At 38.8% G+C, this 22,365-nt stretch overlaps 1 protein-coding gene across 10 annotated transcripts in view; it reads right to left on the bottom strand.

Moving 5' to 3' along the window:
* FGGY (FGGY carbohydrate kinase domain containing) overlaps window positions 1-22,365 on the bottom strand; it is a 429,730-nt gene that overhangs the window by 120,314 nt on the left and 287,051 nt on the right. For all 10 annotated transcript variants that reach the window (XM_074380908.1, XM_074380904.1, XM_003921494.3 and 7 more), the window contains 2 exons: window positions 20,042-20,149; window positions 9,026-9,087 (listed from right to left, as the gene is read on the bottom strand). In XM_074380908.1, the coding sequence (XP_074237009.1) occupies window positions 9,026-9,087; window positions 20,042-20,149 (170 nt within the window). The remainder of the gene's footprint in view (window positions 1-9,025; window positions 9,088-20,041; window positions 20,150-22,365) is intronic.

Here is a 22,365-nt window from a genome sequence, read left to right as displayed (position 1 = left end):
AAAAAAAAAAGGTGCTGCCCTTCTAAAAGTTCTGAACCAATGATTTCAAAAGAAAGTGGGTATTCCAGCAGTTGGGCTCTGTGCTACTACCCACTGTGGCCCTTGGAAGTCTCTTTAAAGGTTAAAAACATGGCTTGTATAATGACGAAAAAAAAAAAGTATAGGAAATCAATGTCCAGAGGAGGTTATCTAAGATACCTAAGGCATTATTTACGTTTTGCATTTTAAAAGTGTTGTAGAAGGAAGGCTCAGCGATTTCTAGTCCTAGTTTGTGATCAGGAGAGTGCCCCCATGGATCCCATGAAGTTGCCAAAAGTTTTCTAAACTTGGTGTAAGGAAACAAGCAAATGAGTAGAGCAGTAATTTTTAAACTCTCTTTATTTCCCCTTTATCAGTAGAAGTCTTTCATTAAAAATTTTATGTGAATATTCAATGTAAAAATACCAAAAAGCAAAGGTGCTTTGTGTGAGCATGAGTAAGTGTGTAAATGTGAATACATGTATATGTGTGTGTGAGTGCATGCGATGTGTGCTAGGGTGGCGGTGAGGGCAGCCCTATCGCCCTACCTACTAGCAGTTTATTTGCTTCTTGCTGTGATAGCTCATTCTCATCTGCAAAAGTCTTCTTCCTTAGACCATATTAGGAGGAGTAAGATAGTAATTACTGAGAAAAGGCTTAACAACGACAGCTGCCATTCCCTAAGCAGACACCAGACCTTCCAGCACTGCCCAGTGTGGGAGGTACCACTAACATCTCTTTACAGGGGAGATGCTTGAAGGGGTAAAGAGACATGTCTGAGTCCAGATTTAAACCTTTCTCCTTGTGATTCTGAAGCCATGGCCTCTCTGTATCTCAGGTCAGAAGTTGTTTATCAAGGACCCAAAAAGTCAAAACCCTGTTTTAGAATTATTGTATTATGGCTTCAGGAAAGGAACTTCTGAAGCCTCCATACAAGGCAGAGCCAGGACACCAAGGAACATGAATATGACAATCTCTCAGCTTTCCAGCTCTTTGCTCTCTCTGCTCCTGGTCCAGCAGGAATCACATTCATAAGACAAGCCTAGAGAAACATCTTTTCTAGCCAGAAGTCAAGAGTCTGCACTAATTCTTGCAACTTTCCACTTCAGAATAGACACTGCTCTTAGAGTAAAGTGATTTTTTTTTTTTTAAGGAAGCACATGTCTATAAATCTTTTCATTCTGCCTCTCAAGGCATCTGTGAGCAGGGCATTTGGTTTCAGACATCTGGGTCAATAAGAATCTATAGGCCTAATTACTATTGATTCGTCATTGTCCCATTTACTTCAGGTCTTTGCAAACAGTGAGACTCATTTAGCCTCTACATATATGGCCACTCATGCACTAATGAGATCCCTGGGGGATGGGGCATATGCTTACCCCTTTGACTCCTAACCTCCTTGCAGCTGTAAGTTTATTCTTTGAATGCAGCCATTCCCCTACATGTTTTTTCAATTATACCTTACCATGTGTGCTATCTGAGTATATCATTCAAAATGAAATGCACTTGGAAAACATTAAACTAACTAATGCACATCATTATTCACATAATTTTAACCTTGTATGATGCCTTTTTTGGTTGTGACTTTGTTTCATTTTGCGTGTTTTATCAATTCCTTCTCAAATGGCAGTCTGCCCTCTTCTAGCTAGGTAATCACACATGAACTGTCATCCCAAATGGATTCTCTCTCTCTCTCTCTCTCTCTCTCTCTCTCTCTCTCTCTCTCTCTCTCTCTCTCTCTCATGAACCCCAGGCTGATATATCCTGTCTCAGAGGGATAAGTTTTTGCTGGCCACATCCCATCGGGTATTATGAAGAAAAAATATAGTTTCAATAATCATAAAGTGACTTCACCACGTACCAGCTGGATGATCAAGTAGGCAAACCCTCTCTGATCCTATTTAGTTTTTTGCTATTGGGGCTAATACTCTCTACCCAAAGACTGCTATGAAGATGAAACATAGAGCCCTGAGCACTATAAAATGACAGGTTATCATCAATAAACAGTTTCCTCTTCTTTGCCATCATAAGAAACTCATTTCCAGTTTTTAAAGAATCAAGGAACATTTTTTTCAGACTTTATTGCTTATGATCTTAAATGCAGACAACATCCCTGAAATCTCTCATGTTCTCCCCCTCTTCATAAATCACCTAATTCATTGGGTTCACAGGCTGCCCAGCGTATGGTGGCCATACTATTAAAGCAAAAAATCAGAATACATGGCATAACAAAAGATACTTGTGCCCTTTCTAGCAGTAAGAGAAAGTCTTAGAAAAGAAGTTTCCATACTGTCTGTCTCTAGTTCTTTACTTCTTAACCCAATACACTGTGCATTCTGTCTCTCCCATTCTACTGAAACTGGTCCCACCATGAGGAACAATATCGTCTTTGTTGTTAGTGCCCATGAACCATTTTCTGCATTTTACACCATTTGACCACTTCTTCCTCATTTGTTCTCTTGTTTCTGAAACACTACACTCTCTTGAGTTTCCTCCCTCCTCTTTAGCTGGTTCTCCTTCTTCACTTGTTCATTAAGCATCTGATGTCTTCCAGAGACCTACTGTCTTTGATCATCTTCTTACTCTTTATATTTCCCCTTGGATGATCCTATCCTCTTCTCATGGCTGCAGTTACAATCTAGTGCTGAGGACTTTCAAATATATGACCTGCTCTCCTGTCTATTTCTCTCTTATATGTTCCACATTAAGTATCCAACTACAAGTATCAAAAGTGCCTCCTCTTAGATGTCCAAAGACAACTCAACTAAGAATGTCCAGTCAGGCTTTCTGCACTCTTTCCTGTTCTCAAAGAAGTAATAGAAGAATTCAGGAAAGAAGGAAAAAAGAAAGGTTGAGGGGGAAAAAAAATATGCACAAGTACATTATTCTAAAACTATGGGATCCATTACACTTCAGGTCTTAGAAAAAAAATAGGCATAGCAAAGACAATCTTAAGGGCTTCGAAACCAATGTTCTATATTGCCTTATTTATCTCTAATTTTCATTAGAGCATTTATCAATGGCTGGCTAATATGTATACATGCATGTATAAGTATACAGTATGCATATTTGCATGTATGTACTACATGTACATATGTATATGTGTGTATATATTTTTATGAAAGCAAAGACTTTGCTTGGTTCATTCATGTATCACTGATGCTCAAAAGATACTCATCAGACAGATGAGCCACAGATCCTGGATTTTAACTTTTGCTTTGCTGCCAACCTTGAATCTAGCACTTGTGGATTATGCCAACAGCTTCTCACTAAACCCTGTTATTACCAGAACCTCATTCAGAGAAACTGTTAGTTAAGGTTCTATAAGAGAATCAAGTTTGGAGGAAAAGAGTTATAAGTTTATGATCAACATAAGGTGATCTCTGCTAAAGAGTGAAATATCTGCATATTTGGCCGCACATAAAGAGAAACTTTCGTTACCAGTTACATGTACAGGCACATCTACTTTTTGTTTACTTAATTTATAAGCTCACAAAACACTTCTCTTCAGATATGGGGCCTAAAAGGATGGTAAATCAAGAGTATAAAATACTCATCTGTTTATCAACACTTGTTTCCACAGTTTCAAACAGGATTTGCTGACCCTAAGCTCTGAGATAGGGGTGACCTGCATTGCTGTTTTCAGAAAGCCTCAATCCATAGCAAAAGAGATACATGTTTCTTGATTCAAAAGGAGTTGCCCTCCCTTCCAAACAGCTAACTTCATTTTAACTATACCTATGCCTATTTCTTTCTAAGACCTGAAGTATAATGGGTTCCATAGTTTTAGAATATTGTACTCACAGATCTAACAAGATACAGATGCACTTTCCTTTGTAAGACAATAAAAGAAAAGTGGAAGGAAACAGGACTAACATTTACTAAATACCTATTAAGTATCTGGGCTGGATGCAAAAGAATCCTCAAAACATAGAAAGAAATGAAGTAAAGAACATAGTTGAGATTACTTTTGAAGAGATGGCAAAGAGAGAAGCTATCTGTGATAAACATTAATGTTAATGGTCAAGAAAAGAACTATAAACTCAAGAAAAGCATATTAGAAAGGAGGAATCAGAGATACAGGAAGAAAACAGAGAGGACAACATTCCAGAAAGCCAAGGAAAGATAATGTTAAAAGGAGAAAAAAGTAATCACTGATGTCCCATGCTGCTAAGAACTCAGGAAATGGAAATAAAAAACATCCCATGGACTTAGCAAAATAGAGGTCACTGATAACCTTAATATGAAATGTTTCAGGGGGCTGATTGGGACAGAATTCAAACTGGAGTGGCCAAGGAAGGAGTAGAAAGTGGGGAAGCAGAGACCAAGAGTACAGGCAATGCTCTGGAGAAACTTCACTCTAAACAGAAGGAGAATTACAGGGAAGTAGCTGAAAGTATAAAGTTATGTGAAAAGAGGTGGGATTTAAATTCAGTTCTGACTCCATGACTGAATTCTGTAAGTTGCTCTTTCTGAACCACCCTATACTGTTGTTCCTCTGAGTTTGCATGCCAATCCATAAATTCTTCCCTCTTTTTGTTATGATTAGCAACAGAAGCTACTCAAATGAAGTTCATCTATAGAAGAAAGTTCTGGAGTTTCTGAGTATGTCATTGTAAAACTAATTATTTACTAAGTCTGTGTTAAGCACTAAAATGTTCACATATAGACATTCCTGCAACCTGCTTTCATCCTAGTAATGCATGTAAAATGAATTAGGTTTAGAGGAAAAGAGTTAGAGTTAAAGGGTGGTATTATTGTAATTTATGGGTGAGGAATCTAGGAGTCATTGAGACATTCATGGCAGAACTGGTACAAGAACCCAAGGCTTCTAATTCCCAGTCCGTGTCCTTGCTATTCTTCCATGCTTTCCATAAGAAGGCAGGCAGGGTATGAATGACTGACATCTGCTGCTTGAACCCAGAGCAACCACCACCAAAACTTCCTCCTCTTATAATCATTAATAGTAATAATTGTAGTTGATATGGTTTGGCTGTGTCCCCACCCAAATCTCATCTTGAATTGTAGTTCCCATAATCCCCATGTGTTGTGGGAGGACCTGGAAGGAGGTAATTGAATCAAGGAGGTGGCTGCCCTCAGGCTGTTCTTGTGATAGTGAGTGACTCCTCAGGAGATCTGACAGTTTCATAAGGGGCTTTTCCTTTTTTGCTCAGCACTTCTCTTACCTGCCACCATGTGAAGAAGGGTGTGTTTGTTTCCCCTTCCAGCATGACTGTAAGTTTCCCCAAGGCCTCTCAAGACCACAGAACTGTGTGTCAATTAAACATCTTTTCATTATAAATTACCTAGTCTCAGTTATTTCTTCACAGCAGTACAAGAATGAACTAATACAGCAGTAGCAGTTGTAGTAGTGGTCATCATCATTGTCATAACTCAGTTTAGAAAGCCCTGCAAACTAAGTCTCCTGTCAAATATATTACCTCTTCTAAACTCAAAATAAATCCTTAAAGGTATCTTGGTCTGATTCTTCACTACTACTCTATATTATAATAAGGAAAATGGGTTTCACAGAATGATACATGTTGGAGCTGAGATTTGAATCCAGATCTCTGAACTATAAATCTAGTGCTGTGTTCTTTGGCTTAGTGATTTATAAATGCTTAATCCCTTTAAGAAAATAATGAACATTATGGCCCCCTACACAGAAATGCATGCAGAATTATGTAATCAACAAAATAGGGCACAATTTCAAGAGGTTAAATGATGATCTGAAATTAGGAATCCCTGTTCTAGGTTATACGGTCTCTTAGCCAACTAATATGCTAGGTAATAAGGTTATGTGGCATAATCCCTCTCAATGTTAATTGCAATTAGTGATTAATTGCAATGGCATTGTAACTAAAGACTCCTAGAAGGGAATACCTATGAAGCTTTTCTCAAAATCCTTGTCAAGATCAGTCCTCCTTTTCTACACACCCTGATGACACACTACTTATATTTTAGTAGAGTATACATTTATTCTGCTCTGTGTAGGTGTGCTGACCCTATTAGAATGTAAGTCATTAGAATGGAAATGTCTAATAGACTAACTACAATAACCATTTTTATCACTATCATTTTTTAATGGAACACCTATTACAGCTTGATGCTTAATTATCACTCTGTGTCAGCCACTATTCTAATTCATTTAATTTTCTCAACAACCTTACGAAGTATTTACTATTATTCCCTTTACAGTGAGTTACTAAGACATAGAGGTTAAGTAAGTAGCTCAGAAAAACATAGTAAATAAGGAGCAAAGCTGAGGCAAAGGCAATTTGGCTTCAGAGTCTATTAATGGCCACCTCAGGCTATTTCCTTCTGTCCTGTGCTAGCTACGTGGATTTCTCTGATAATTCTATAAAAAGTAACTTCCTTTACTTAAACAGCCTGACAATGGAGCATTATTATCATGGAATTCATTAATTATTTTTTGAACTTTTTCTTTCAAAATAATTTCAGATTTACACAAAAGTTATAAAAATAGTAGACAGAGTTCCCTTTTACTCATCACCTAATAAATTAACATAAACAACAATACTATTAATCTCTATTTGAATTTCAACAGTACCCCTCCACTAATGTCCTTTTTCTGGTCCAGAGTCTAATCCATTATCATATATTGTTTCTAGTTGTAGTACCTTCCTAAGTCTCCTCCAATCTAGAGCAGTTCTTCAGTATTTAAGTTTCTTAATTTTCCTTTGGAGTAAACTGTCTAATAGCTTTGTGGAATGTCTCTCAATTTAGGTTTGTCTGATGCTTCCCATATTTACATTGAGTTTAATCAGTTTGGGCAAGAACATGGCAGATATGACATTGTGTCCTCATTGATGCATCACAAAAGGAGACACATGATTTTACTACATGTTATTGCTGGTGTTGCTAACCTTCATCACTTGGGTAAGGTGGTGTCTGCCACATTTATCTACTGGAAAGTTATTATTTTCCTCTTCATATTAATTAGAATCTTGCACTGAAATCCTCCGGGATTGTGACAATATTCTGCTTCCCACTTTTACTCACTAATTTTAGCATCGATTGATGATTCTTGCCTGCAACATTTATCTCTGTAGTGTTTACGTAATGATGATTTTCTATTTCTATTATTTCTTCTACATTTATTTATTTATTTATTTATTTATTTATTTATTTATTTATTTATTTTTGAGGCAGTGTCTTGCTCTGTCGTCAGGCTGGAGTGCAATGGCGTGATCTCAGCTCACTGCAACCTCCGCCTCCTGGGTTCAAGCAATTCTCCTGCCTCAGCCTTCCAAGTAGCTGGGACTACAGGTGCATGCCACCATGCCCAGCTGATTTTTGTATTTTTAGTAGAGACGGGGTTTCACCATGTTGGCCAGGATGGTCTTGATCTCTTGGCCTTGTGATCTGCCCGCTTCAGCCTCCTAAAGTGCTCGGATTACAGGCGTGATCTTCTACATTTATTAATTGTAAGGCTACTGTTCTAACAGTGAAGAGGAAGACCTGTCCTTTCTTTCTCATTTATTTCCTTCTTCAGTAATTTACTTATGGAGTTATTTACTTACAGACTTATTTCATGCTATTGCTGTTTATTTTATCCTGAGTAGGCCACGGAGAGATTCTTAAAGCTAGTTCAAATGTACTTTGACAATTCCTTATTGAGTACCTTATTTCTTTCTGGCACCGTAATTTTACTGCCCCAACCCTAGACTTAGCCAACTTTCTAAGAAGTCCTGATTACTTTTACTGGATAAATAAGAGAATGGTATTTAGAGTCCAGTATCTAGGAGCTAAGTATACACATTGCTACTATGGTGTCATTGCTTCCAGGCCATCTCAGCGCAGAGAGGTAGGGAGCATATGCATGCTTATTCATGCATGAATATATATATTTACTTATATTTATATACAACTGTGTGTGCATTTATACATATACACATACATAATCATAAGTTGCTACTGACACCATAAGGTTCATTCTAACCTTCTCCTTTTTCCATTTGTGAGGAACCTGGCTCTCATTATCCACAATATATTGAATTCTTCACTCAGTTGTAGCATACACATAAAGAGGTGTCAATACAGCTAACCCAGACACCTATGAACAACAAACTCACCAATTAGAGTATAATATTTATGGGTGGTCATTTTTCTCTTCAGCAAGATGGCATGGAGTCAAAATATTCTTTCCCAGATCTACTTAGGTTCTTTTCTTTCCCCAACCCCCTTTGTAACACAGTAGGTTCAGTTTTTACTGTGTGTGTTTCATTTTGTCCACCCCAGCATACACATATATCCTGGCTATTTATCTATCATCTATTTAGCAAGCGATCGGGGACATGAGGCATCACAGTGATTCTAAGAGTTACAATTACATAAAGATGTATACTCACAGAAGGGTCATTTCTTCCTGCTACCATGTTCCCATTCCCACATTCTTTCCACCACATTCCTACCATACCCTGTAAGTAACCAATCTTATTAGTTTCTGGTTTAAACTTCCTGTATTTTTTTTTGCAAAAATGAATAGATACACATGTATTTCCTTAAGTCTTTCTTTTTACATGAAAGGAAGTACATTGTAAATACTTTTTGCACTCGATTTTCTTCAAAATATTCTAGAAATCACTCCATATCAGATAATATCTTCAGTTTTACAGACGAAGAGATAGGTATAAAGAGGTTAAGTAACTAGCTCAAGGTCCTATATCTATTAAGGAGTAAGGATGGGATGTGAATCTAAGAAGTTTTGACTCCAGAATCCATGCTCCTCCTTCTGTATCACAGTTTCTTATCCATAGCCCTGGGGTATATTCTTGGGGAATCTCTAGGTTCTCTAAGTTCTCTTACATCATTTAAAGAATTAATATATATATCTTCTGGATCATCCACATGACTACCTTTTAAGCACTAACAGTTATCTTTATTGTCCATAGGATCTGAAAGTCACCCAACAGCCCAAAGTGAATGCTCTCAATATAGTCACAGAAGGAAAGCTTTTAGAGTAAACGGAGATAGCTGTGTTTACCTGGCTGTGGCCTTCGCTTGTAGTTCTGGGAAAGCAGCATGGCCTTGTACCATGTGGTCTATCTGAAAAATAAGAGAGATGAGTCAATTTTATAGCTTCTTTAATTTATGTAGAAGATAGAAAAATTTACATTAAAATGAGTGTATGTTTCTTTCAACTCTTTGTCTACACAGGATCTAAGAACATTAAAATGCCAATGTAGCAAGTGTGCCTCAGCCAAAATAAATTTAGCTTTGATGAACCTAGTGCTAGTGCTAGCCTCTTAAATATATAAAACAAGGAAGTTTAGAGAGAAGAGTAAAAGGAAATGATATTCCCAAGGCTAAACTGGTAGAAGCAGGTTAGCATCAGGCTCAAGAATGAGGAGTAAGGAAGAAAGGGTAACTTAAGTCAACTGGTGGGGGGTCTGAGTGTTAAAAGCACTAACCTTTTCTGGATCACATCATCCAGGCTGTCATCCCTGGGCAATATCAAACCCTGAATTACTCACTGTGTCTTACTAATGGAGAAGCTGGATGAAAGAGACTATGTCGAGGGTTTTTGACAAAACCCTCATTTAAAAAAAATTTTTTAAACCCTTAGTTAAGGAAAACAAAAAGTGAGATGGCCCAGAGCTGTCAGGAGAAACTCTCCTAACTGAAAAATCATCACATGGGAAACACAGCTCTCCAAGGACAGAAATGTCTGAGCTCTGCAGACAATCATCTTCTCATTTGAAATCCCAGGTCTAGGATCTTATTCCTTAATCCACTTGGTGGCTCTAAACAAAATAGTATGTAATATGTATCAGGACAGAGATGTTTCTCCATGCAGTTACTCTGCTTGCTCTAACACACTCAAGCAACACTGTGCTTGAATTCCTGAACCTCATCTGTGTATTTTCTGAATGTTTACCTGAGTTTCTAGGATGCAAAAACAACCATTCTGATAGAGTTATTTTCATTCCAACTAGGAAATGACTTGCTCTTTTGGCTTCACAGGGATAGGCCCTCTGAGCATGTTTCCTGAGAGCTAGGGCTGTATAAAGAAGAAGATAATTTGTTCAGGAGCCACAGAGGCAGGTGTGGGTTCTGGCTTGGAATTTCACTAGTTGAGTGACTTTGTGCAAGTCACTAAACTGTTTTGAACCTCCATGGCATCCTTTTAAACAGGATTTCTAGGAAGTTAAGGGTGTCTACTTGGCACGGTTTGTCTGTGTCCCCACCAAAATCTCATCTCATAATTCTCACATGTTATGGAAGGGACCTGGTGGGAGACAAGTGAATCATGGAGGCAGTTTCCCCCATACTGTTCTTGTAGTAGTGAATAAGTCTCATGAGGTCTGATGGTTTTATAAGGGATTTCCTCTTTGACTTGGCTCTCATTTTCTCTTGCCTGCTGCCATGTAAGACTTTCACTTTCTGCCATGATTATGAGGCCTCCCCAGTCACATGTGGAACTATGCGTCCATTAAACCTTTTTCTTTATAAATTACTTAGTCTTGGGTATGTCTTAATCAGCAGTGTGAAAATGGACTAATACACTACTACAGTGCCAACAGTAGCATAAATGATATCACGTGAAATATGCTGACTTGCCATACATCAGCACTAACTTAAGCCTTATATGCACATTATTCTATTTTGTTTATTCTTTACAGCGCTCCTATGATGATGATACTATTCTTCATTATGGAGATAAGGAAACTGAGCCCAAGATCACAGAAAAGTAATGACAAATCTAGGTCTCAAACTGAGGCCTCTATATTTTAAGACCTTGTTCTTAACTGCTATGTCATACTGTCTACTGAACTTCCAGATATAAGTTGTATAACATTGGTGCAGTTTTTGTGGAAATGTTTCAATAATATCAAAGACACTGGTCGTTTCAATGAAAAAAAAAAGTCATGCAGTTATTGAACATTTATTTTCTCTGTGTTCAACTTTGCATTACTGTGATGATACACATCTTCATCACACTCTGGATCTCCTGAGTTTGCAATCCATTGAGAGCATCAAGATAAACTCACTGGGAACAGTAATGGATAATTAAAGGCATTACTTGATTTGACACTTGTTTTTATGGGAAGTGCTTTAGGAGTTCAGAGAAGAGAGAAGAAAAAGATGGACTGGTGGCACATTTTGGAAGTGGAACCCTCAGGACTTACTGATGGATGGATGTGAGGAGAAAGGGGAAAGGAAGAGTCAAGGATTCATCCTAATTTTTTCTCATTTTTTGGCTTTAATAAAAATATAAATGATGGTACTCTTTACCAAGATATAGAAAGATAATGCAGAAGCAACTTTGGGAATGTATCCGTTACTACAGTCAGAAAATGCACTAATTCTTGACTCCTTCCTCCCTCTGACTCCATAACATCGAATCCACCTTCACTCATTGATAGCACTGCTACACTCCTCAACCCTTGGCCTCTTTCTTCTGCACACTTCACACCTAATCCATCAGGGTGTGAAGGTCAAGGTCAAGGTTTGAAGGTGGCTGTACCTGCAAAATATATCCAAAATCTAAGCATTCTTTACCAGCTCCATTCCATTATCCTCTTCACTTAGCTGACTTACTGCAATAACCTCTTTCTGGCTTCTATGCTTCTCTCCCCATACTTTCAACCCATAGTTAACAACACAGTAACCCTACAACAGGAAGTAGTAAAAATGATTCTTTAAAAATCTAAGTCATCTCACATCACTCCTCTGCTCACTATTCTCCAACGGTTTCCATTTCACTCAGAGTAAAAACTATTACTGTGGCCAATAATGTAGACCCTATTACATTTCTGAACTTGTTCCCTGCAACTCTCATTTTGGTTCTCTCTGCCCCATCCATTATGACCTTCTTGCTATTCTCATAATATCCCAGGCAAGCAACCGTCTTCAGAATCTTTACACTGGTTTTTCCCTTGACCTGGTATATTCTTCTCCTAGGTTTCAAAATGGCTAAATTCCTTCCTTTCCTCATTCTTTGTTCAAATGTCACATGAGTGAGGTCTGCCCTGACCACCCTATTTAAAACTGCAAACTTCATACCATAATTTTGGTATATTATCATAAAATTGAAATTATTTATTTATTGTTTATATATTTGTATATATATTTATTTAATTTTATTTATTTAATAAATATATATAGGTATTTGTATATATGTTTATTATATACATAATTTTGGTATATACCATAAAATTAAATTTATTTATTTATTGTGTATTATCTGTCTCCTCCTGTTAGAATGTAAGCTTGAGAAAGGTACAGAAGTCTTGGCAGGGTGTAGGAGGGTGCAGAAGGGGCTGTTCTACTCACTGCTCTTTTCTCACTCAGAACAGTACCCCAAACACAGTAAGCACTCGGTAAATACTGGTTGTATAAATAAACATAATTCTAAAGAATTCAGACTTTATTCTAATGACAACTGAAGAGCTATCACGAGTGACAGTCTCATAACTATGTTTCAGAAAGACTTCTATAGTTACAATGCAAGAGCAAGATTAGAGGGGGAAAGATTAGAGGCAAGAAGCCAATTAGGAAGTTGTGCAGCAATCCAGATGAGTAAACAAAAAAATACAGCAAAAGCCAGGGCAGGAAAAGGGAACAGGGAGACATTTGTTAATGCAGAGTTAGTCTTTGTATCCATGAAGTCATTCTAACTAGAGAATGCGAAATGCTGGGGACACACCTACATCTGCACACAGATCTTGTCAATATTGATGCACATACATTTTTCTCCCATGGTCTTACAAAGCCTGCCAAGTGTATTTGCTTCAAGACGCTTAAAGAGAATGCCATGTTAACAGACAACAGTTGTTTCTCAGGGGAGTCTACAAGAGAACTGGAAGAAAAGCTCAGAAATGAAACTCCACAAAAATCAGATTCAGTTTTGGAAAGATCTTGGGCCTCTGGTGGCCAATTTGGGTTTGTATTGTGGCTCTCCTACCTATAACTGCAAGATTTTGATCAGATTACCTTACCATTCTCAGCCTATTTCTTCATCAATAAAACTAACATAAGAACACTGACCACATACACATGCTGTGAAGAACAAATGAAATACCAAATCTTAAGGGGCCTAAAAGTATTCACTATATAATAAGCACTCAGTATTAACCTCTATTTTTCCAGTAGGTGGTAGTGATTGTACTATCTATTTTTATGTCCTACAACAAATTATAATGATCAGTTCTGTATCCAACTTTTTTACTTGATGATGAACTACTGGAGTGACCATATTCTTGCCTGGCCCAGTGTAATCACCCAGGAAATCATGATGATGTCACATAATGAAAAGAGTGAATGAATGAAGGGATGAAATCATTATCTCCATAACCTGTACTACACTGTGCACACTGCAAGTTATTCATACACCCATTTATAGCAGAATGGCTTCCATAAGTGACTTCCTGAGGCTAGTCCCAGCCTTCGACATGAAGCAGGGAGCAGACAGACACTCACAATGTGTACATCCTAAAATCCCAAGAGCATATAGCAACGTGTGGCATTGTAACTTTGTGACTTAATCCAAGCCCAATTGTTTCAGAAAGCCAATGCCACCATAGCAGTGGCTTAGGAACTTGTCTTAGCCTTCTTGATCTAATGCCATCCCCAATAAAAATGATTCCATGTGAGGCAAAGAAGACCACTTGGAAAAGGTGATGGCCGAGGTCCAGTTGGAAACAGGATTTGCTTTCTTGATGCAGGAACTGCATGGGGTCAGTGTTCTGTGGAGAAAGTCTGGGCAAAGGCAATGCTTTTTTGCACAACTATTCTGTAAAGAATATTGGCAAGCACGAGTCAAGCCTTGATGAATGATGAAACTAAAATCAATCATCCTTGGGAAGGGAGTATGTGCTTTTCTAAGAAGAAGTAAATATAAAAAAAAATATATCAAAAGATCCTATCCTATTTCTTTTCCTTCATCCTGAGGATAACCAGATGAAGTTTTTTTTTTTTTTTTTTTTTTTTTTTTTTAAATAGCAATCTATTCATAGACTTAGAATGAAATACTTGCTTTGTAATAGAAGATCTGTATTTAATTGTAAAAACGAGATAAAATATCTTTTTTTTCAAATCTGTGGTTTATATATATTTTTCATTTCTTTTCCTTTTCTTTTTTTAATCTTCTTTCCTCTCCTTTACTTTCTCTTTTCTATTTTCTCATTTCCCATCTCTTCTGCCTTAGTGGGTGTATGTATGACTGTGTGGCATTGTTGATACCATAAACAATGTACTACTGGAGCAGACACTCTCCGATGTGGCTTATTAAAGAAGAAGTGCATATGTAACAAGGAACAAAAAAGATGCAGCTTTCTCTTATCATTTCCTCTGTGACAACAATGTGTTTTAAAACTAGAGACTGTAATTTACAAGAGAATAAACAAGAATTAGTCAATGGTAATGAAAGGTGAGTAGTAAATAAAACATATTAAAAGGCCATCGATGGTGGGTCAGGAGTCTCTCCAGCTGCAATTGCTACCTTCACCTAAGTATAAAATACAGATACTGACTGTATCTATAGGTATAGTCAGAGGACTTTTGAGAGTATTAATGAAATAATACATGAAAAGTTTTTAGAATTAAGATTGGAAACAAGCCGTCAAAATAACATTAGGCATTGTAATTATGGCTGTCATTCAAAGTTTAACAGAATTATGTGTATAAATCCCTCTAACAGAAAACAATTCAGAAAGCTACAATTATTACAATTAATACTATCATCAGGATAATTTTTTTTGTCTGTTTTATAACTGGCATCTATCTCTTTGCGTGTCCTCTTTGGACTGATGATGGACAATGTAATTTGCTCTTGATTCAAATTTTGTTCCATTGTGCTAGATTTTGGATTTCCTAAGATTTTACTCTCTGTAAACTATGAGTCAATCAAGCCGCATGCCTATGTCGAATGAAACTAAGTTGCCCAAAATGGAGCTCCAAATGAAGCTTGACAGGTTGATGGTGCAATACTAATGAAACATAAAAGCTAACAATTCCCATGACTACTGTAAAAAACCACAGTGGAATATTATGATTTTTTGGTGATAGCAATGAAGAGGTCCCGTTTTTTATTTAAATTCAGGCTTATGAAATAGGTATAGCCAATTTTTGTCCACAAAGATATGTCATAACATTTGGGATAAGATGGGTTATATACATGGCAGTGGAGGAAACTTTGAGCCAAATGCCGGGGAAAATATTTCTGACTGATAGGGATGTTTGATGTGTGTATCAAGTCTCTGAAAACCTACTGATGGACAGGTTCGTGAACAATGCATTCTGCACAAATAATTGGTTTACTGGATCATTTTCCTTATTAGTAAAAGCTTCTGGCTTGTGTCGTCTATGAGTTCTGAGTCTCCTATACTATGATCGGAGGTTTAAAAGGGCTATATTTCAGTCATGGGTCCTCAATGTGCCACAAAAAGAGAAAGAATATTTAACTTAAAAGTTGTCCAGGAAGAGCTGGGGGGAGGGGGAGGGGCCAAAATGGCCCACTAGAAGCAGTGGCAATCGGAGGCTCCCATCCAAAAGAACCGTAACAGCTTTCGAATTTTGCAGCAGCAACGGATATATCCAGGTTCTGTCATCAGAACTGACTAGTCGGCTGGTGTGACACATAGAGAGGAAGGAAGAGCTGTGTGGTGTGGTGGCCAACCTAGAGCCACATGTGTCGGGAGAGTCCCCAGCCCCCAGCTAAGGGAAGCAATGAGTGAATGTGCTATCCAGCCTGAGAAACCATGCTTTTTCTAGGGAAATGTGAAACACACAGATCGGAAGATCCGACTCATGAGCCCATGCCACCAGGGCCTAGGGTTCCCAACCATAGAGCCACACGGATTCCCAACAACCACTCAGCTAGAATCTGCTTAAGCCTCCTGAGCTCCAGAGAGGCGGCCAGCACCACAGCTGTGGCTGACTGCTATCTAAGCCATTTGAGCTCCTTGGGGCAGGGGCGGGAGCCAGCACTGGGACTGATAGCTGCATAATACACTAAGTTCCCAGGGTGGGGGAAAGGTAGCAGCCATCTCTATAGCTCCAGGCCATGCTTTTCCCCTCCGGGAGCCAGGGAGGCTGGATGGCTTGGTCCCAAGAGGTATTCTCCACAGCCCAAGACACCAGCTGTGGTGGACTGGCCAGAGTGCCTCTTCAGGCCTGATCCGGACCCATCCCTCCTCACTGGGTGGGGCCTCCCCACAGGAACTCCAATAACTCCAGCCAGAACTCTGATCTCCCTGGGCCTGAGCCCCTAGTGGGAGGGGTGGCCGCAGTCTCTGCAAACTTAGTCTTTCCTCCTGCTAGTTCTCAGGAATCTGGGCAGCTCAGACAAGCAGGCTCCACCCTCAATGAAGTATACCCCCTCCACCGAAGGACACTCAAAGTGCCTGTTAAATGGGGATCCTGCTCCCCTTGTGCACCATTGGGTGAGACACTTCAACAGGGGTTGTCAGACACCCTATACAGGAGCATTCCTACTGGCATCAGGTCGGTGCCCCTCAAGGTCAGAGATCCCAGAGGAAGGAGCAGGCACCTATCTTTGCCATTCTCCAGACTCCTCGAGTGACACTTCTAGGCACAGGAGTGAACCACATCAACAGGGCCTGAAGGGAACCCTCAGCAAATCACAGCAATCCTACAGAAGAGAGACCTGACCATTAAAAGAAAAACAAACAGAAAGGAAGAACAGCATCAACAAAAAAAGAGTCCGCACAAAAACCCCATCCAAGGGTCAGTGGCCTCAAAGGTCAAAACAAGACAAACTCATGAAGTTGAGAAAGAATCAACAAAAAACACTGAAACCCCAAAAGGCCAGAGTGCCTGTTCTCCTCCAAATGATCACAACACCTCTCCAGCAAGGGCGCAGAACTGGACAGAGGATGCAATAGACAAGCTGACAGAAGTAGGCTTCAGAAGGTGGGTAGTAACAAACTCCACTGAGCTAAAGGAGCATGTGCTAACCCAATATAAAGAAGCTAAGAACCTTGGTAACAGGTTACAGAAGCTGCTAACTAGAATAACCTGTTTAGAGAAGAACACAAATGACCTGGTGGAGCTGGAAAACCCAACACGAGAACTGTGTGAAGCATACACAAGTATCGATAGCCGAATGGACCAAGCAGAAGAAAGGATGATCATAATTTGAAGACCATCTTGCTGAAATGAGGCATGCAGACAGTATTAGAGAAAAAAGAATAAAAAGAATGAACAAAACCTCCAAGAAATATGAAACAATGTAAAAAGACCAAACTTATAATTGATTGGAATACCTGAAAGAGATAGGGAGAATGGAACCAAGTTGGAAAACACACTTCAGGATATTACCCAGGAGAACTTTCCCAACCTAGGAAGACAGGCTGATGTTCAAATTCAGGAAATACAGAGACCACTAAGATACTCTAAGAGAAGACTGATCCCAAGACACATAATCCTCACATCCTCCAAGGTAGAAATGAAGAAAAAAAATGTCAAGGGCAGCCAGAGAGAAAGACCAGATCACCTACAAAGGGAAGGCCATCAGACTAACAGCATATTTCTCTGCAGAAACCCTACAAGCCAGAAGAGAGTGAGGGCCAATATTCAACATTTGTAAAGAAAAGAATTTTCAACCCGAATTTCATATCCAGCCAAATTAAGCTTGATAAGTGAAGGAGAAATAAAATTCATTCCAGACAAGCAAATGCTAAGAGATTTTGTCACCACCTGGCCTGTCTTGCCAGAGCTCTTATAGGAAGCACTAAATATGGAAAGCAAAAACCGGTACCAGCTACTGCAAAAACATACCAAAGCATGAAGACCAATCCAATGACACTGTGAAGAAACTACATTAACTTGTGTGCAAAATAATCAGATAACATCATGATGACAGGATCAAATTCATATATAACAATATCATCCTTAAATGTAAATGGGCTAAATGGCCCAATTAAAAGACACAGACTGGCGAATTGGGTAAAGAGTCAAGACCCATCAGTGTGCTGTATTCAGGAGACTCATCTCATATGCAAAGACACACATAGGTGCAAAATAAAGGGATGGAGGAAAATTTACCAAGCAAATGGAAAGCAAAAAAAAGTAGGGGTTTCAAACTTAGTCTCTGACAAAACAGACTTTAAACCAACTAAGATCAAAAAAGACAAAGAAGGGCATGACATAATGGTAAAGAGATGAATTCCACAAGAAGAGCTAACTATCCTAAATATATATGCACCAAATACAGGAACATCCAGATTCAAAAAACAAGTTCTCAGAGACTACAAAGAGACATAGACTCCCAAACAATAATAGTGGGAGACTTTAACACCCCACTGTCAATATTAGACAGATCAACAATATTGAAAATTAGCAAAATTTATTCAGGACTTGAACTAAGCTCTGGGTTAAGTGAACTTAACAAACATCTAAAGAACTGTCCACCCCAAATCATCAGACTACATTGTTCTCAGTGGTACATGGCACTTATTCTAAAATCAACCACATAATTGGAAGTAAAACACTCCTCAACAAATGCAAAAGAAGTGAAATCATAACAAACAGTCTCTCAGAACACAGTGCAATCAAATTAGAACTCAATATTAAGAAACTAACTCAAAAACACATAACTACATAAAAACTGAACAATCTGCACCTGCATGACTCCTGGGTAGATAATACAATTAAGGCAGAAATAAAGAAGTTCTTTGAAACCAGTGAGAACAAAGAGACCACATATTAGAATCTCTGGGACACAGCTAAAGCAGTATTAAGAGGAAAATTTATAGCACTAAAATGTCCACATCAGAATGCTAGAAAGATCTCAAATTGACACCCTAACATCACAATTAAAAGAGCTAGAGAAGCAAGAGCAAACAAATCCAAAAGCTAGCAGAAGGCAAACTAAGATCAGGGCAGAACTGAAGAAAATAAAGACATGAAAAACCCTTCAAAAAAAAAAAAATCAATGAATCCAGAAGCTGTTTTTTTTCTTTAAAAAAATTAACAAAATATACAGCTAGCTAGACTAATAAAGAAGAAAAGAGAGAAGAATCAAATAGACACAAAAATGACAAAGGGGATATCACCACTGACCCACAGAGATACAAACTGCTATTAGAGAATGCTACAAACACGTCTATGCAAATAAACTAGAAAATCTAGAATGAATGGATAAATTGCTGGACACATACACCTTCCCAAGACTAAACCAGGAAGAAGTCAGTTCACTGCAACCTATGCCTCTTGGGTTTAAGTGATTCTCCTGTCTCAGCCTCCCGAGAAGCTGAGATTACAGGTGCCCATCATCACGGCTGGCTAATTTTTGTATTTTTAGTAGACATGTGGTTTCACCATGTTTGCCAGGCTGGCCTTGAACCCAGACCTCAGGTGATCCACCCACCCTGGCCTCCCAAAGTGCTAGCATTAAAGGCATGAGCCACCATGCCCAGCAGAGCCCTTTTTTTTTAAGGAGTTGAGTGTTTTAGAAAAGAGGATTAGTAACCAATAAGAATAACAGAGTGTGCTAGGAGTTGGAGTTGGATTTTAAAGGACAAGTAAAATTATTGAGGTGGTAAAGAACTCCTCAAGCAGGGAAAGAAGCATGTATAAAGGGACAGAGAAGTGAAATTGCAGGAGGCATGGAGAAGCTGTGAGGAAGGCAATCTAGTATAAATAACAGGCACATGTGTTGGACTGGAGAGGACAGACCATCAAGTGTATAATGTAGCCAGGAGATTATCTGAGCCACGACTCGAGGGCTATGGGGAAAATTGAAGGACTTGGGCTGGGGACTAACATGCCATTTTCACAAAGTAGAATATCACTCTCATCATCCTGGGAAAAAAGAACTGGTGTGAGGAAAAATCAGGTGAGAAGAAGGGCTGGTTATCACTGCTTCACACATGCTGCACCTGTATAACAGGTTAGGCTGTGCACTAAGAGGATGTTAACCCCGACTCAGAGGTCTGCAAATCCTCCAGATACTGGGTATACAGGCCATGTGACAAAATGGACTCATCAATGACATAAAAACATCCATGACCCTACTGAGAAAGTGTCAACTTACCAATTTTCCAGTAACGCTCTGACCACCTTCATTCAGCCAGAACCCAGGTACCATGGCTGAAAAATAAGGCCCCCAGACCCCTGGTACAAAAATCGGGTCTTTGCTGATCTGGAAAGAAAGACAGAAAATAATGTGAAAATATTGTCTTTAAGGGGCAGGGGGAGAGTTCTCCTCCTAACTAATATTTCTATGACCATGGAATTCGGCTTCTTACTGAATGACTTTTATGGTGGGGAAGTCGCTCTCTCCAAAGAAAGGCCATGGCTCCTTTTTTAAGAAACTTTCCTGATAATTCATTTCAATGTTAAGATAATAAAAATGATCATTTTGGAAAGAAACTGATAAGATGTTTCCTTGCTGGCTCCCTCACTGTGGCAGAGATTACAAAAGTGGTCCCCATTCTCTACTCTTCCTGGGTCAATACCATTTGAAATGAGACTTTGCAGCTCCTCACATTGGGAGGTGGGTCTCTCTCCCTACCTCATGAATCTATGCCAGTATTGTGACTCATTTTGCCAAGAGAATGGGGTAGATGTGACACTGGGCCAGTTTTCCAAGTGTAGGCCTCAAGAGGCCTGTGTGCTTCTATGCTGTCTTTCACTCCTCAAACTTGGCCACAAGAACATGCCCTGACAAGGATGCTGGGTGACAAGAGATGTGCAATAGAGCTGAGTCTTTTCCACTGTCTCAGGTATTGTCGCAGATATATGAAAGAATCCAGGCAACACCAGCAAATCTTCCTAGGTGACCAGCATTGACTAGCCCAGATCATCAGAATCACCTAGCCAACCAACAGACTTGTGAGCAAAAATAAATATCTACTGTTGTTTGTCACTAAGGTTTTGTATTTGTCTGCAACTTAGCATTTGGGAGATAATAATAACTGATTCATTTTCTTCCTTTTACAAATATACACTGCTACCTAATAGCAATCCTCTTCCCACTGGGTGCTGGGGACACAAAGATGAATAAGAGTTCTTACCTTCAAGAAACTCCCATCTAGTGGAGGAACTATACAAATAAATAGACAAATAGAATATGGCATGGCCCATGAGATGGCAAAGACAAAAAACAGAATATTGTGGATGGGCACAGGGGGTGAGGAATGTGCTAAAGATTATACAAAGACAGAGGCCATAGTTTAACTATATACCCCAAGGCCAACTGCCCAGAGTCAAGTGGTGAAACTTAAGTCATTCTGCTTTCCCTGAGTTGCTAGCTCTAACCATAAACAAAGCACAAAACGTAAGTCTTTATGTCCCTGTCAGCATGATTTGATGAAATTAAAACTTAAGCTTTAGGTCCTTGTCAGCATGATTCAGGGAAATTAAATCAATCAGCTATAGACAAATCAGTTTAACAGTCCTATTTGCCCTAAAAACAAAAACAAAAACAAAAACAAAAAAACATGTTAACACGTAACAGTTAATCACTAAAAAGGTCAAAATATTTTCTCCTTAATGCTTCATAAACTGCACTGTCATTGACATAAGGTGAGCTTCTTACCACTTGAAGTCTTGCTGAGGGCAAGCTGTACTTTTTGTTAGATAGTAAACTTCCAAATTTTCCCTAACTTGTTCTCATTTTATTTTTGACAAGTGGAATGGTACAGCAGTGGCTTGTTAGAGAAAGGGACATAAGCTAAGTTTAAAAAGACTAGTGGGATTTTGGTAGATGACGTGAAACAAGCATTTCAGTAGATGGAAGAGCTTGAACAAAGCCATGTCGGTAAGAGAGGTGCTCTCAGTAATCAAGATAGTGCAATGTTTTTTTTTTTTTTTTTCCTTTTCTGTAACAGACCATAGCAGTCCCTTCAACTGTAAGGAAACTATATAAAGAGATGAACTAGAACAGGTGGGGATAGACCATGTGTTCACTCATCTGCAATGGTATGTGCTTCTCATGTATTCAGCAGTAAGGAATGCTGAAGTCACATTTATGGTCGCAGAAATGTTTTGCTAGAGGGTAGGGAAGAAAAGGAAGTTAGGTAAACAAGGTATATTCCAGCAGGTTTTGAGGCTGGACATATAATCCATTCATTTATATATTTCACAAATATTTACTCAGCCCTTACTATACACTTGGTAATGTGCTAGGTCCAGAGGATACAGAAGTTATGACCAGCATTTTAGCATGGGGACAGACCTTATTTAATTGTCTTGATCTCAGCTACCCTGGTTCTCTTTTTACTAAACTAGTGATTCCTCAAATCGGTAGGATTCCCAACCCCAAAATGGGAAGGAGGTGAAGGAAGGCAAAAAAACAAAAACAGTGTAATACTATCAAATTTAAGTTTCGTCAAATTAGGACAAATCGTCACAATG

Source organism: Saimiri boliviensis, chromosome 11, assembly GCF_048565385.1.
Source record: "Saimiri boliviensis isolate mSaiBol1 chromosome 11, mSaiBol1.pri, whole genome shotgun sequence".
NCBI classification, from domain to species: Eukaryota; Metazoa; Chordata; class Mammalia; order Primates; family Cebidae; genus Saimiri; species Saimiri boliviensis.
Note: the sequence above shows the minus strand (reverse complement) of the source record. Positions and strands in the feature narration are given on the sequence as shown.